Here is a 15,407-nt window from a genome sequence, read left to right as displayed (position 1 = left end):
GTAAATCTATTATTGCAACATTTTCTAGACAAAATTATTAGAATTTTTATCAGTGTGTATGGAAGATATTCTAGGGTGAAATATGAAATTTTCACTAAATCAAAAAAAAGGAAATTCAAACACATTTGAATTGAAAAAAATGTGTATTTTTTCTAGGAATCAGAAATCAAACTGATAATGAGAAACAATTTTCAAGAATGGTTGATATGATACTTAATTATGCTGAGGAGGGCACACAAAACCAAGCCAATGTGATACTCAGCTAAATCCATTAATCCTATAGTTTTTGATGCAATTAACCAGAACCTAAAAATTTTCCTTTAAGTGTGCTCGCCCAGCACTCTCAATGCTTTATCTGGTTGACTTGGGCATTTAGGACTCCTTTCTCAAAGTAACAGAAATGAAGTTGTCAGCTGCTCAGGTGATATGAAGGTGGCATTTAGCAGCTGCTGATGCAGGTCTCCAGAAAGGTCAAACATTCGAGCAAGCATCTCTCTGGACTGACACTTCCACGCGCTCCCTCCTCCCGAAGGATCAGAGCAAAGCTCCACGTACACGGCACAGGAGAACGGCTACCAACGGCAGGCTCGGGCAGCAGGCTGCAGGACAGCTGCAGCCGAAAACTGCATCCAAGCCAATGAACTATCACGTAACAACTTCAAGCAATATGTTGTCTTTTACTGATAACCACAGATAATGTGAAAGGTCTAGGTCCATTCCAGCCTTCTGTTTGACAGATAAACCCTTCTGGAAGAGTAAACTCTTTCTCTCTCCCCTAGCGAGTCACTAGCACCTTGGACTTAGCCTGGCTGTACACAAGAGTTATCTGAATAAATATTGACCCGTAACGCTGCCTATGAAGAACGGCATTTATTACGGGATCATGTTTTGTTCCCTGGAGCCCTACAGACTATTAACTTCAGGACCTTGCTACCACAATCTTGGTAGTAGTTACAAATACACAGTTAGCTCCATGTGCTTAACATCCTGTATCTGGGAACACAATTTTGTCTGAATTGTCAAGCTAAAAACAACAGAATTTTTCCTAAAGGGAAATTAAACCTACCACAGACAAGATCATGCTAACAGCAGACTCTTTTTGCATGAACTGGACTTCTTTTACCCACTGCAAAATAACAGGAAAGAGAAACAAAAACTGGCGCGTTGTCAAATTTGTTACTACTTTTCCTATTAAACATTTCCCAGCTCAGTATGAGCTATATAATAAGACTGTAGCCTTTGATAAACTGAATGAATGTATTAATTAATTTTGCCTGCCAGCTCACCTTACTTACATATACCGACTTAATATTAAACAGAACATCAGGTGTTCACCTCTGAAAAGACACAGACGTGCTTATTAATTAGCTGTGCTTGCCAACTCCCTTTAATTAGTCGTTGGATTATTGAATCAACTATAGTGTTTGCCTTTGCAGAAAAATTGGTAAGATTACTTTGTACCGAGTCTAACATTTCATCGCTAGACTATTATCTAGTCTTTACTCTTGCCAACACATGCTATAATTCTCACACCCAATTCATGCTGAATAGAGTTGTTTTCAAATTCTTAGATTACTGACATACTAGAGGGTGCTACTCTGCTCTCACTTCCTAACACTTTCTGGTCTACTTTCCTGGTCTTTATAAATGTTAAAACTTCCACTGTGCTACAGACTGCAGCATTTTTAAGCCCATCTGACTACTTTAAAATTATTTTTTTCCCTTTAATTTTATGCTTTATACTTATTTAAAGTGATGCTGAAGCATTTAAATTTAATAATCAACATTTAATCTGATCCCAAGATCAGATTAAAAAGATAAAAGATATTCATAAGATGTTTAAGGAAGTCATAATCAACCAGTTGTACAAGTAATATTAAATTGAATGCCCCCATTCTGTAGGGCAAACCAAGTAGATAAAGATGATATAGTCTTGTCAAAAGGCCCCAAATCAAGATAAACAGAAAAAATGGACAAATGCAAAACACATGAATTGATCAATACCAGAGAGCACACAATCAGTCTTTTAAAAAGATCTTTGATTGAACAGGTATCTCTGTTAATAAAAGAGGAAATGTTCTTCAGGGTTGAGGCCACAAGGATCATTGTAAAAACCCAACTGAAAAGTAGAGAACTTTGAAAAAGACTTGCAGGAAGCAGTGACATAGAAAGAAATGCCAGAGAGAAGCAAATGAATGATATATTCAGAAGCAAAAAAGGTGATTCAGATTCAAAAAAAAGCTTCTTCAGAAGCAAAAAAAAAAGCGATATATTCAGAGGATGATGGAGGCAAGCAAAGAGATTTGAACAAAGACTTGCTTGGTATGAACAATGGCAGGAGACAACTTCAGCATTAATTGTTTTGGATTGCTGTAAGAATTAATCAAGACAGGAAAGTCCATGAGTAAAAACAGCATACTGAATTTTAAATATGGAAAATACAGGTGTACATATCAGCATACTTTCGCACTGCCATACAGATTTCCCAGAATAAATGCTGCTTCTTAAATGTAGCAAGTGAACGAATACACCACTTTGTCTGTAAGCATGAATGCGCTGTGTGAAGAAAAAATAATTTCAGAATAAAATCTATTCCTTATTGGGTTTAATTCTTGTATATGTATTTTAATTTTTTGCTTCATCTCAGAACAATCACATTTGCATAAATGGATTAATTAAATTGATCAGGGCAAAATTTCTACCATCATTGACCACTTATACCAAAATAAAAGATTATTCAAAACCACATGAAAAGATGAACAATTTACAAGATGAATAAATGCCTACTAGAGATTACATATATATCAGAAAATTCAATACACTTGCTACTTATAGTCTGCTAGTTCTCCCAGCAAAGCCGCTATACCACCCGAAGGTGACTTTGCCTGTGTGACTGCACGTATGCCAGGGATTTTGTTCATGCTGGAGTATCTGTGGGAAGCACGACGTCCTTCAGTCCAGGCACCACTCCATTAGTCCAACAAGGCTGTGGTAACTTTCACGGACAGACCCAGGCAAGTAAGACCTGCTCTCAAACCTTAACAGTGCAATGACCTTAACAGTAAATATCTAAGCCCTCCCAGCCCCCCAAAACCCACAATTTTTCCAAGTGTTCCAAAATGAAGACAGTCTTAAGCCTACTCCTCTCCTTCTGCCTCATAAGTTAAAAGGAAGCCGGCAAAAATTCCTTCCTAAAGGTATCAAGGCAGCCTTATGCAATAAAATCATTAAGCTAAAACGAGCAAGACCGAAGAAGTCACCCAAATAAAAATTCAGGACTTTCAAGTAACTGTGATGGAAGAATGCCAGATGAAAGTAAGAGAGGAGGGAGGGCTCGCTGAGCGGTGACAACACAGTGACCCAACCAAACAGGAAACCTAGGGGACTCCAAACTGGTTCTCAGACTCAGGATGTGAATTTCAAACACCCCATTTAAAATTCAGTGTGCTGTCACTACATGGAAATGACTAGAAAGAAAAGATGACAGGCTTGCAAAAGCGCTCGTTTTATTCTCCAGGGAAGGTTGCCAGAAGTCGCTCTTGCACAGTAAACAGTGGCTACGAGTGACTTCCGAGAGCGCTGCTGGCATCATCCCTGCAGGAACATTTCATGTCCACATAGCTAGGTGAGGTTTCCCTTGTAGCAGCTGCTAAGCACGGAAAGATATATAGGAGAGAAGAGCAGAACAAGAGAGACGCAAAGATTTTTACATAGAGGAAAATGCTATCGCTTGCCACTGCGTAGCAAGAAGCAATAGATTTCTCTCCATAATTTTAAGCTGCTAGCTGCATCAACATTCGCGTCAGCATCAATACCTCCGGAGAAGTGGGACAGCAAAAAGCACTGCGAGCATCTCATGGCAGAACATGCCACCCTTTGATATCCCTGTTAAACAGTATTAGCGTCAGGAATTAAAAATAACATCTAGGTTTTGCAAAAAAGTCTGATTTCACCTCAAGAGTCTTTGTGCATTGGTAATGCTGTAACAGTTACCAACCTTACGAGTTATTTTTAAATCATTTCCAAAACTCCAGACATTTCAGCATACACATTCTCTTCAGGATGCAACGCAAAAAACCTCTGACTCTTCCAAGATGTTTATTTAACATTAAACCCAAACATTAACACAGGCTTGTTCTCAGGTTGTACATGGCATTTTTGCAGCAACAATGTACACACATGTTAAAGAACTGGGTGTATTCTTTGTCCTCTACTGAGAGAAGGTCACTTTGAAACAGTCAATAAGACAATTTGAGCTTAATGACTTCTGCCATCTGATATTTCACATGTAAGCAAGTTACTTCAGCTACCTATAGCATTAAAAAAAACAAACCAGCAGGAATAAGTCACTGAAGAGAATGGAACTGATCTTTGCACAGCCAATATACTTATTCTGCTAAAACTATTTTTATTTCTCTGGCGATACAACACATTACTCATACCGATCTTATGATCTGGTGTGCACGAAGGGTTTGGATGACAGTTCACTCCTGCGGCTGTGGTTATGATTCTCACCTTGTGGGTTGGAGCAGATTAGCTTTCATGTTTTTAAGCAGGCAAAGCAGCAGGAGGTACAATTCAATCACAGAGACTTCCTTGGGAACAAGATCAACAAGGTGTTTGTACTTTTCCCCTTAACTATTTTGTAAGTTTTCAAAATCTCTTTGTAGAGTCCTTCAGGAACAGCAGCTTTGAAGCAGCAGTGCCCAGCAAGGCCAGCACCTCGGACAAGCAGGTTCGGCTTCCCAGGGCAGCTACCGCGCTCACGCGCCCCCGCAGACTCGCAGCGCTCCCGTGTCAGAGGGGTTCGAGGCGCCCGTAACACCAGCCACCACCAATAATTCACTGTCATGGTTTCCCTCAGAGCATTATTTCTGAAAAGTAATTGTTCTGCACTTGTACCTCAGCAGCCTGTTCCTCAGGCGGGTTCACATCGACGCCGCGGACGCTGCCGCAGCAGGAGCGAGGTCACTCTGTCCGGCTGCCCCGGCACCTGCCGAACGCAACCGCCGAGCTCACTGACTTGAGAAAACAATAGAACAAAGGGCGAGCCCAGGACCGAGCCCCATGCCACCGCCAGACGCCGCAGAACCGGCTGAGCACACCTTAACGCTTGAATGGCTTGCTAGCTCTACACTGTATTTTTGGAGGAAATTTTGACATTTTGCACAGTGAAACTGATAGATTCTGACTTTGGTCACTCTCTTGGCTGCTGCTTTACCTTTGCAATCAATTATCACCCACTAACAGAAGTGATTTTTGCTGAGGAAAAAGAGTTTTCAAAGGTGAAGGCCAAGACAGTAGTCTTTAATTACTCCAAGGTTTTCATATGCTAAGAGTCAACCACAGGACTGGTGTCCAAGAAAAGGAATATATCTTGGCTGTAAAACTGCAAGACTAGAGATGTCAAAGCCGGATGACTTTTGCTATCCATGCAAACACATGCAACACTCATGACCCTTCTGGCCAGAGAAGGATGATGTAATGCAACAACTCTCTAACTAGCATTCAGCCTGCAGCATCTGAGGAGCGATGCCCTCAGGTATGAAGTCAAAGCAAAAGCCTGCTGCAGAGAGGGTGCTGATTCAACCCATTAAGAAAATTCTCTCCTCTTATCCTTTTCTAACTACCAAGGGCAACCTTTCTTTCTCAAGCACACCTGTAAAGAAATGGGCTATTCCTTGCTTCCTCTCATCTTCAATGCTAATCCAGAAAAAAAAGAATCATGACAGCCTTTGAACCGCTCTACAAATGTGGTCCATTCTGCTACCTACAATCCATTTTTTAATCTTTTTGTACCTTACAGGACAACACCTAAACTGCCTTCATACTGAAAATGACTGTTCTTCTGTGGGAAATGCTGAGGAGGGGAGATTGACACAAAATGCAAAAGGAATTATCAAAGGAGTAGCAGAGCCTGTGCAACCTTTGAGTCTTTCAACAGCAATGACTCAGCTCACAATCCACACGGGAGAAGAATATCTGCAGTCCCTAAAAATTTCATATGAAAGCAGAGAGGAAACAAGGGCTAGTAAATGCTATTGTTACAGAAATAGCAGCTATATACACCCAGCTATTTCTATTATACAACAGAAACACTCTGCAGTTATTATAATCTGCGGTTTTGTTGCCAAGTTCTGGACTGGCAATAAGGATGGGAGATTAAAATGCATTGTTTTAGCTGCCCCGAGGCAAGGACAAGGAATGAGATTCCTAATGAACGTTCAGAAAGGAGAATTATTTCTTTGTGTTTAAAAGAAAGTTACTAAACTGTGTTGCAAGCTCTGTCAGAGTATGTCCTCCGTTATCAGTGAAAATGGATTCTTACTCTTTCTGTCAGAGTTGACACCAGTTCTTCAGATGTGTGGGGAGGCCTCTTCTGTCCTTACTCCTTTCTGGATCTGCAACTGCAAGCATATTTTCTAGAACATCTACATAGATACACCAAAAATTCTAGAGACAATCTAGAGATATTTAGAAAGAAGGTGGGACACAAACTAAGAATGCATCACACATTGAAGGAGATCAGCATTGAGGAAATGCAGATTTGTCTTGGAAGCACATTGAGTTAACTGCCAAAAATACATCTTAGGCTTTGTTTTCCACTCACCTCACCTTTATAAGTAACAGGCATGTCAAACACCATCATCCTTCTAGTCTGAAAAACTTCTGGGGAAACAGATGGGAACAGCAAATTTGGTCTGTCTACGTTTGAAGGGTAAGTAGCAATTGCAAAAGGGAAAGGGAAGCAGGGAACCATTACTACATCTCACACTGTTCTTATCCCAAGTCTATTCATATTAATTATAGCCAAAATAAAAGTGGTCGGCCTTTTAGTCATGCTAGTTTCACTTGCATGGTCACTGAACTTAAACTCACGTACTGAAAGCCACTGACTCAGTGACAAGACTTTCAAACACTTCTATCTAAATACTCTTTCTTCTTTGGACATTTAACAGAATTCTCTTCCATGAAAAAAACATAAATTCAATGCTCAGTAAACTTCAGGGATTGTAAGGAACAGCACGGCCATCATCCAGCTAACTCTACAGGTAATCCTTACAAATACAGATTAGCCAAGTTTTCCAATTCCCATGGCTCAGCTGGAAGCCCCGTTGCTGCAAACGGTGACAGCTGACAAAAAGGTTTGGGAATTTGTAATGTAGATGGAGGCAATTATTTCATCTTTAAATTTTTAGCTGGCAAAAGGAGCACTTTTTGCACCTCTTTAAGCGTCAGCTGAGACAGCTCTGTAAGGACTGTGCTCTTGTCTTTCCTCTGAGAGGGCCAATCACAAAAAAATAAAACCACTACATGTCAACTGCTTGCTTCCTTAGGGCACTGCCAAAACAGGGCAAGAAAATCGCCTTCAGTCTCTCTGATATACTGCAAAGACAAAGCTTAATTTCATCAAGGGCAGACTGGCTACATCGATTGGATTATTCATTCGGTATAATGGACTTTCCTTTCTTCCCGCAGCTTTCTCAAAACAAGAACAAAATGAAGACAAATCAGGTCTCGCTCAGGGCTGACACACTATATACATTTATGGATTTCAAAGCTCTGCAATACAAAAGCAGCAAAGTATTCACTACAGAGTCTTTTTTCCTCTGCAATACCGTTACTCTTGCACAGGCTTCGCAGAAAATGTTTATGCTTTGCAAAGGAAAGGCTGCAACATAGCTCAGCTGTAGCTCTACGGTTCTCTCCTCCCTCAAGCTTTTCACCATTACTGATAAAAAGCACAGCTTTTCCTTTACCAGCGCAGTGGCTGCTTTGATACCTATGCATGCGAGTCGACATAACGGAGCACCTTTTTGATCCTCCAAGCAAAGGACTAATTGCCGTTTTCTAAGGGAGCACCGCTAACGTAATCCTGCTTTGCAATCTAGACAACTGACGTAACTGCCAGAGTTTACGAATTCTAAAAATTATTCCCCTCATCATTATGTACACTGTCAAAATTAAGTTAAAGATCTGGCCCCACTTTTTGCCCCCACACAATAAATGAGCTATTTATGCCAACAAGGTCAAAACAGTATTTCTAAGATTTGGACTAGACATTTATCCGCTACACCATATAATGACAACACTTTCCATCGCTTATTATTTTCTGGAAAGGGAAAGACATACTGCATTGCATCATCATACTTAGATCAAGGCGAAACCTCTGGCACAACTTGTTATGGTGAATGTCAACCTACGACAGCCTCTCTGCAAAGAGGAAAGGAATTACTTAGATTTGCTGGGCCAGGCTCTCTCTAAGACCACGTCTTACAATACACAGTGTAGTTGTAATTGAGCTAATTACAATCTCCAGACATTCAGACCTGTGCAAAATGGGTGCACAACATCACGCCTACGTGTTATTCAGTCCACCTGGGGCTCAGGTACAGCAGCAGGGTTTGTCCAAGCCAGCACACACTGTCTGCGTAACGCGCTGCCTAAAGGAAGGGGAATTCAGTTTGTGTGAAAGCAGCTTCCTTTCCGAAAGCCTTGCACCTGCTGAAGTAAGATAATCACCGAGAGGAAGACGACCTCCTGGGTGAGCACATAAATAAATTAGCACTGGCCGCAGAAAATCTCTGGTACTGCCTAATATAACAGGCACAAGGCATTCGCTTGCTTTCTTCCTTTTCTAAACGTATTTTAAAGCAATACCAGGTTTACACAGGGTTGCTTTCTGTGAGCAGTTTTGCAGTCTCAAAGGAGCAGGTGATCTGGCTTACATTTATTTTTAAAGCTGCACGGGGAAAATGCATCACGCAATATTTCTTTAGTTTTCTACAACTAAATGAACAAAGCCCCAAGTAAATCAGCCAGCGGCACAACATGCCAAAAAACAGAAACAAAACGAGCAATGAAATTGTACTTATCACTTAGAAAAATCTAAGCCATTCATTTGAGATGCTTATGTTTGGGTAACCTTTGGAAGAATGCTTGCTGTTCCATTACACAAACAATGGAAATATTAGATAAGGAAAATAACTATAGTTGCCAAAAATGCTCCATGCACTAATCAGATCATTAGAAATGCAGATATTATTTTATAAATACATAAACACACTGCCTATGGCAGCACGAGGCGTACAGAGTCGTCCAATGCAACCCCTCGCTCTCCGCGGGTCCCCGGGCAGCGTGGCACAGGCATCCCTGAACCGGTGCTGCTCCCTACAGCTTCACGGCACCGTGCTCATACGCCAGCCGAAATACAGAAACGTAGTGGCCAACTTCAGCCTGGGGGTGGGGGGACCTGAATAGGCCAGCAGAGGCGACAGGCATTTATTAAAGTGTCCACAGAAAACGTCATGATATCGTGACATATAACTAAGTGAAATATGAGTTTTAAACTTCATCTTTTCCCCTACTTTGCACGCGAGGGAAAAAACAGATGTGTTGCAAAAGGGAACCCTGTAGGCATCAGCTGTGACAATAATGAAGGCTTTCTGGAGCGAAGGAAGATTTCTCATTGTTTAAAACAATCCTTCCATGCGCCGAGAACATGTACAAATAAGGACTAGATGTGCACTTGGAGCTTGGCGCCCGGCCTGCGCGTGTTGGCAAATCGGCCCGAGGTTATGTTTTGACACCACAAATAAAGAGGAGGGATTAGACAGCATGGGGATCTTCAAAGAGGATGAGCACTTCTTCTTTTGAAGTGCTTTGAGATGCTGCTCTGAAGATCTCCAAGCACTTCAGTTCAGCCTCGCATCCAAGTTCCTAAAACTTATTTTAGGAGAACTAGCAGCTTTTAAAAAAACAGCTTTTTAAAAAAATGAATCTCATCAATAGAATAGTACTTATTCTAACCTTGAATTTAACATAATTTAAGATAGTCTTGAATTTATACCTAATCATGCATAAAACATCGAATATTTAGGCCTTAAACAACTAAAAGCAGCCTATTATTAATTTCTTTACTTTCATAATCTATTTTTGATGGTTTGTGGTTTTATAGATTTCAGCATCTGACAATCCACAATTATTTCCTTGTGCTATGCACCAGTTAATGAAAGACAATCCTTGTACTTTCTCCACTTTTTCTGTATACTTTCTTATATTAAAAAAAATCAATCCTCTATCAATCCTGTTACAGCTATCACAATCTCTTCTTATGTCACCTTCAGTTTTTCTTAATTTTTGATAAGCTTTTCCTATGAATTTGTCTTTTCATACAGCATCATTTGGAAATATTTTATATCTATATTTGCCTGAATCTAATATCTATCATCCATTCCTTTCACAATTTTTTTCCAAATTTTTTTGCATCTCTGTAGCTCAATTAAAATAATTATAGTTGAATAACAACTCAGTGGTGCACCTAACTGAAATTCAGTAAGTACTAGCAAGATTAGCTTCCAAATCAAAATACTAAATTATTAACAGCATATTTATATAGAAGCGGACTGGAGGATTCTCACTGTTTTGATGGCATAAAGTTATATTCTGTTTTTAGCATTACTTGGAATTCTTTATTCTTTGGCGGTACTAAAAAGCAACAGTACCATTTTTATTATACTCTTGGTCTTTCTTCATTGTTTGCCTCATAGTTAAAAACCATAAAAGGCTATTTACATTATAATAATGAAAAATAAACATACCTACTGTTGGCCTAACTGATACTCAGTCCCTATCTCCTACATAACAACCATGCATTGAGGAGAGAGAGAGAGAGGGAAATTACCTTGTATCTATCTTAACTGAGGACAGTTATGACAATAAAAAATCAACTTCTATGCTAGAAATATCATCATTTAACTACTATTAGATACTTGCTTCTTACCGTGGAGCCTTTTTACAGTGTCCTAAAATAACTATAGCTAAAACAATGGACAAATTTGCATTTTGCATATTAAAACTAGATCCCACTGGCTCAAATCATCATGTCGCACCTGAAATGTTCTCATACTCCACCAGCCCATTTCTGGAAACTCATGTGTCAGGTAACTACTTAACATCGACAGAAAAACTTCTCCTACAGCACTGTAACATTATCACCAATATATAACATCTTTTGGAGCTGCTGTTTCAGGCGTGACAGGACAGATTTTACCAAGGCAAAAGGTTTTTTCTTTATACAAAAAAGAAAAGCAGCAGCATTATACACAGCTTTGCTTTTCATGCACATTTGAAATTACTGCATCCAAGCGCTTTAACCAAGAGATCATGGAAGTTAATTCACTAATATATTCTTAAAAGAAATAAACATTTTTGTACTATGAAGGGAATGTAGATGAATAACTTGCTGTAAATTGGTGCACACTACATAAAGTTGTGGATAAAATACCGTTAAGCATTCATCTCAGGAAGGAGTGCATCTCCAGTCTCATTTGGTATTCATCCAACTAACTCATCACATTTTACCAGCCGCCCTTTATAAGGTATCACTAATGCTTGAGTGGGCCTCCGAGACTCAAATTCCACGGAAAAGCGTACAACTGTCAGCCCCACTCCGCCCAGGGGGTGAGTCAACGTTGTCTGGCAGACAACAGTATGACAGAGCTCGAGATCCTGCTTATCTGCTGGATTACTAGAATAATAAAATGGAAACTAATCTGAATAAAAGTATTTTCAAATAAAACTCAAGGAGATGCATATTTTTTTCATATAAAGTATTTCCATAGGTTTCTGGGGGGTTGTTTTCAGAAGTGCTTCAATGGTAGCTTTTCATTATAATATAATCACTTGAACGCAGAAAACCCCTTAGGCCTAACAGAGATCTGGGATCCACACTGCAGCTATAGTTAGCAAAGAGATCAAAGAAAATTTAAAGAAAGGACCGAAAACTTGTAATCCACACTAACGTTATGAATTCGTTCAGCATGCAAAGATTATTCTAGTCAACGTTTGGCAGACTTCTAAAGTTCAACTACTGCATGAATTCAGATATTTCAGAAAACACTGGTAAGTGCTGATATCTACACAATAGTGTAAATAACCTTTGAGTTTTACATAAAATGTATTAACTTGACACATTCATGGCCCCTAAAACAGAGCCTTAAAAAAGCACTTTCCATATAAGTGATTGCTTCTACTAGTCCATAGGCAGTACAACAAATACTAACATGGGAAATGAATTGCTGACTAAACTCTCAGCTAATTACTACTTCTTATTTTCTAAATACTGAGCAGGCCACAAAACTCAGATCAGACCACATTCTACCAAATTGAAATGTGCCTATTTCCAGGATAATTTTTTCCCCTACTCTTGTAACTACTCCAGCCCCACTCCATAAAATGACAAAGACTTTATGAAAATAAATCCTGACAGAGCTTACAAGCGCAGGAAGTAAAAACCAAATTCTAGAGTCACATCTGAAAGAACATGCTCTTCCGTACATATCCACCCAGGATTCCTGCTCAGCACGACCTTCTTAAGACTTACTGAAAGAGGTGCCCTGAGGTAATGCTTATTCTGGTAATAAACTTGTGAAAAATCTGCAGCACCCAGAACAATAAGAAATAGTGGAAGTTCAGTTAACTGTGCTTCATCAAGAAAACAGTCTGGCTGGAAAAGCGATTTTCAGGCACAGTCACCAAGGATAGGATTCCATAAAGATATGCTGTGGGGAACCCATGGTTTGCTGTTCATGACAAAAATTAAACGCTATGGGAGTGGTCATTACGCATTTCAATAATTTATCTGTAAATCGTATTTGCTAGAAGTTAAAATCCCTCATCCATATAAGAAACTCCATTTTAATCATTTCCTCCCTCTCAGAATAAAGTCCTAACTTAGAGAATATAATCTTCACAGCACCATGACTTCCTTCATTGTGGTTAGATAGAAGAAAAACAATGGCTAGGGATGTATGTCTAAACATATGCTTATATATGACATAACCCTCTAATGTACTCTATTAAATTCTAATAGATAATTTCCCTAAAATGAAAATGTATAGAGTCTAATATTACATATTTCAGAAATATTCCCTTCTAAAAGTATTTTTCCAAGCAAAACAACTAAAAATAAGATCAAAACTTAGTGCTGACTGGGAATCCCTATTATATGAACTAATTTAAAATTAAAACACAGCAGAGTCTTCACGATTCCAAGGCTATGCTGATTGCCATTTGAAGCTGGAAGGTTTTTCCTTAATGCACAAGTGATTAAGTGTACGTAAGGCCTAGGAAAGTTACCTTATCTGAAGTATCAGATATAGATTACTGCTGGAGTCAGCATGCCACACTAGTTGGATCCATACAGTCTGTTCTGATATGAGGAATTAAGTTTCCTTGATGTCACATATTGAACAGATAATGCAATTAGCATTTGCTTTGAAGTTCCCATTGAGCAGGCAGCCACTAGAACTAGCTGGCAGAACTTCACTGAAGTCACTGAAGTGCTCTTGGCTCACTCAGGCTGAGCCTTGATCTACAGCAACTTATAAGGTGCTGAATCCCTCGTGAGGTATTTATAAATTAAAATTTATTCTACCATGTAGACATAGGGATCCTATAGTTCCTTTATGGAATTCCCCAGACACATCATGAATATGTCAGAACGAGTGCATATTCTCTGAAGAGTGGACTGTCTTATGTGCAACAGCCGTTAGGCCACACTCTGAGTGGATGGACCTCTGGAAATCCCAGACAAGGGGCAGGGTCACTTCTTTCTTCCTCACCCCCTCCCAGCTGGGCACAATTTCTGGGTAGAACAGGAGGTCCCGTCTGAAGAATCAGATATTTGGCAAGACTACAAAAAGGGAGAGATCTGCTAGAAAATGTTCCACTTGTCACTGATTACTCTGGAATACAAGATGGCACACGAAGGCTGAAGTACTACTGAAGTTTGTTGCCCGTTTTATTACTAAATTTGCTTAATAATCTTTTGCTGAAAAGGTACCATTGACAGTTTTATAGTTTCTAATGATTAAGCAATTCTGAGTCTGGATGAGATTAAGGGTAGGGCCATGAAGAATTTACATGAAGACTAGACATTTATAGCTGCTCCTTCAGGACACGTCAACTAGTGTGATTTATAATATCACGCTGTGTGACATTATGATTGACATGTTTATGATTAAACCAACAATTCAGGACTTTCAGGCATTTAAACAAAGGAGGTAACTAAACGATTAATTTAAAAAAGGAGAAAATGAAACAAAGCTAACACTGCTATCTTCTTGAAAAAGAAGATAACTTAACATGAACATTCTGGCTGCTTTATAAGACAAGATAAATATTACAGATTCACAGACTGTATGATTTCCAAAAGTGTTAATATTCCTTGGAGACAAAAATACAGTGATGGTGTCTGAAAACTAGATTAATGATTGCTGATCAGGTAAAGGACTCCAAAAACACTTGTGAGAATAGATATTGAAAACTTATGATTGGTATATATAAATGTAAGAAAGTCCAGAGCGGAGTTATAAATACAAAACAAGCCCAAACAACTAAAACATAGATACAGTCAAACATTAATAACTTAAGCAAAACTATCTATAGTAATAGAGTTAGTCAAGATTAGTAACCAGGAAATATATATACACTATATATTGGTCTACTGAGATACATAATATGTATCTTGAAATTTCATTTCATATCTTTGAGCTGTTCAAATACCTAAAATTTCTTCTGAAGTTTCTTCTGAAGATTCTGTATCTGCTTACCCCAAAAAGCATATACAAGCTAAAGCTTCTTTGGAATGCCATTAATGCAGTGATGATTTTTTGGGGCTTCCTTTTAAAAAAGAATTAATGCATTTTAAGGAAGAATCATGCTAAAAACTTTAGCTTAAACTAGACAAATGGGTGACTAGTTTCATCTTTTTTCTCTGAAGGCTTTTTCATTTGTTTTGTCGTTGCTGGGAATAACGGCAGTGTTATGAGAATTCTGTTCAGGTTTGAAACAAAACCTCTCTCCCCCCTCCACTGATCATGCTATCTGGAGAGCATGAATGCAAAATCCCCTGATTCAATTGAAGAAAGGGAAAAATGCTTACCTTCTGTTGGTGATGTCTTCAGATGTCTGCAGAGCCCCTCTGTTTCCCCGTATGTCTCTTTAATTTTTACTACTGCTTCTGTTCCTCGCAGTTCCATGAGGGAGCGCAGTTCTTGCAGCGTGCACCCAAACTCTCCTGCATGGTTGGCCTCATTTCTTTGGTTCTTGGAATAAAAATCGCTGTTTGTCATGTCACCCATTGTTGCTGATTATATTGCTCCACTCTTTATAGTTGATACAATCTTAAAACTGTTTAAAAATTGAAGGAAAGAAACCGCAAATTCCAACCTAAGAAATTAAAAAGAATCCAGTTTGTCCAGCAGGCGAAGTGGAGAATGCCTCTGACGTGCAAGGTGTCCCTGACTGACGAGCGGTCTGCAGAAAGGCTGCTTTCAGGGCTGCAGACCAGCTCCGCTCCATTCACTGTTTCCCATTATGCTGCTCGCAAGCTGTAGAATCTA

The 15,407-nt window shown here is 39.3% G+C and overlaps 1 protein-coding gene across 4 annotated transcripts in view; it reads right to left on the bottom strand.

The window, feature by feature from the left end:
- ATP2B2 (ATPase plasma membrane Ca2+ transporting 2) overlaps positions 1–15,146 on the bottom strand; it is a 180,197-nt gene extending 165,051 nt beyond the window's left edge. For all 4 annotated transcript variants that reach the window (XM_026061170.1, XM_026061168.1, XM_026061169.1 and 1 more), the window contains exon 1: positions 14,948–15,146. In XM_026061170.1, the coding sequence (XP_025916955.1) occupies positions 14,948–15,146 (199 nt within the window). The remainder of the gene's footprint in view (positions 1–14,947) is intronic.
- Between the last annotated feature and the right edge of the window lie 261 nt (positions 15,147–15,407).

Source organism: Apteryx rowi, unplaced genomic scaffold (genome assembly GCF_003343035.1).
Source record: "Apteryx rowi isolate R43461 unplaced genomic scaffold, aptRow1 scaffold_177, whole genome shotgun sequence".
Lineage (NCBI taxonomy): Eukaryota > Metazoa > Chordata > Aves > Apterygiformes > Apterygidae > Apteryx > Apteryx rowi.
Note: the sequence above shows the minus strand (reverse complement) of the source record. Positions and strands in the feature narration are given on the sequence as shown.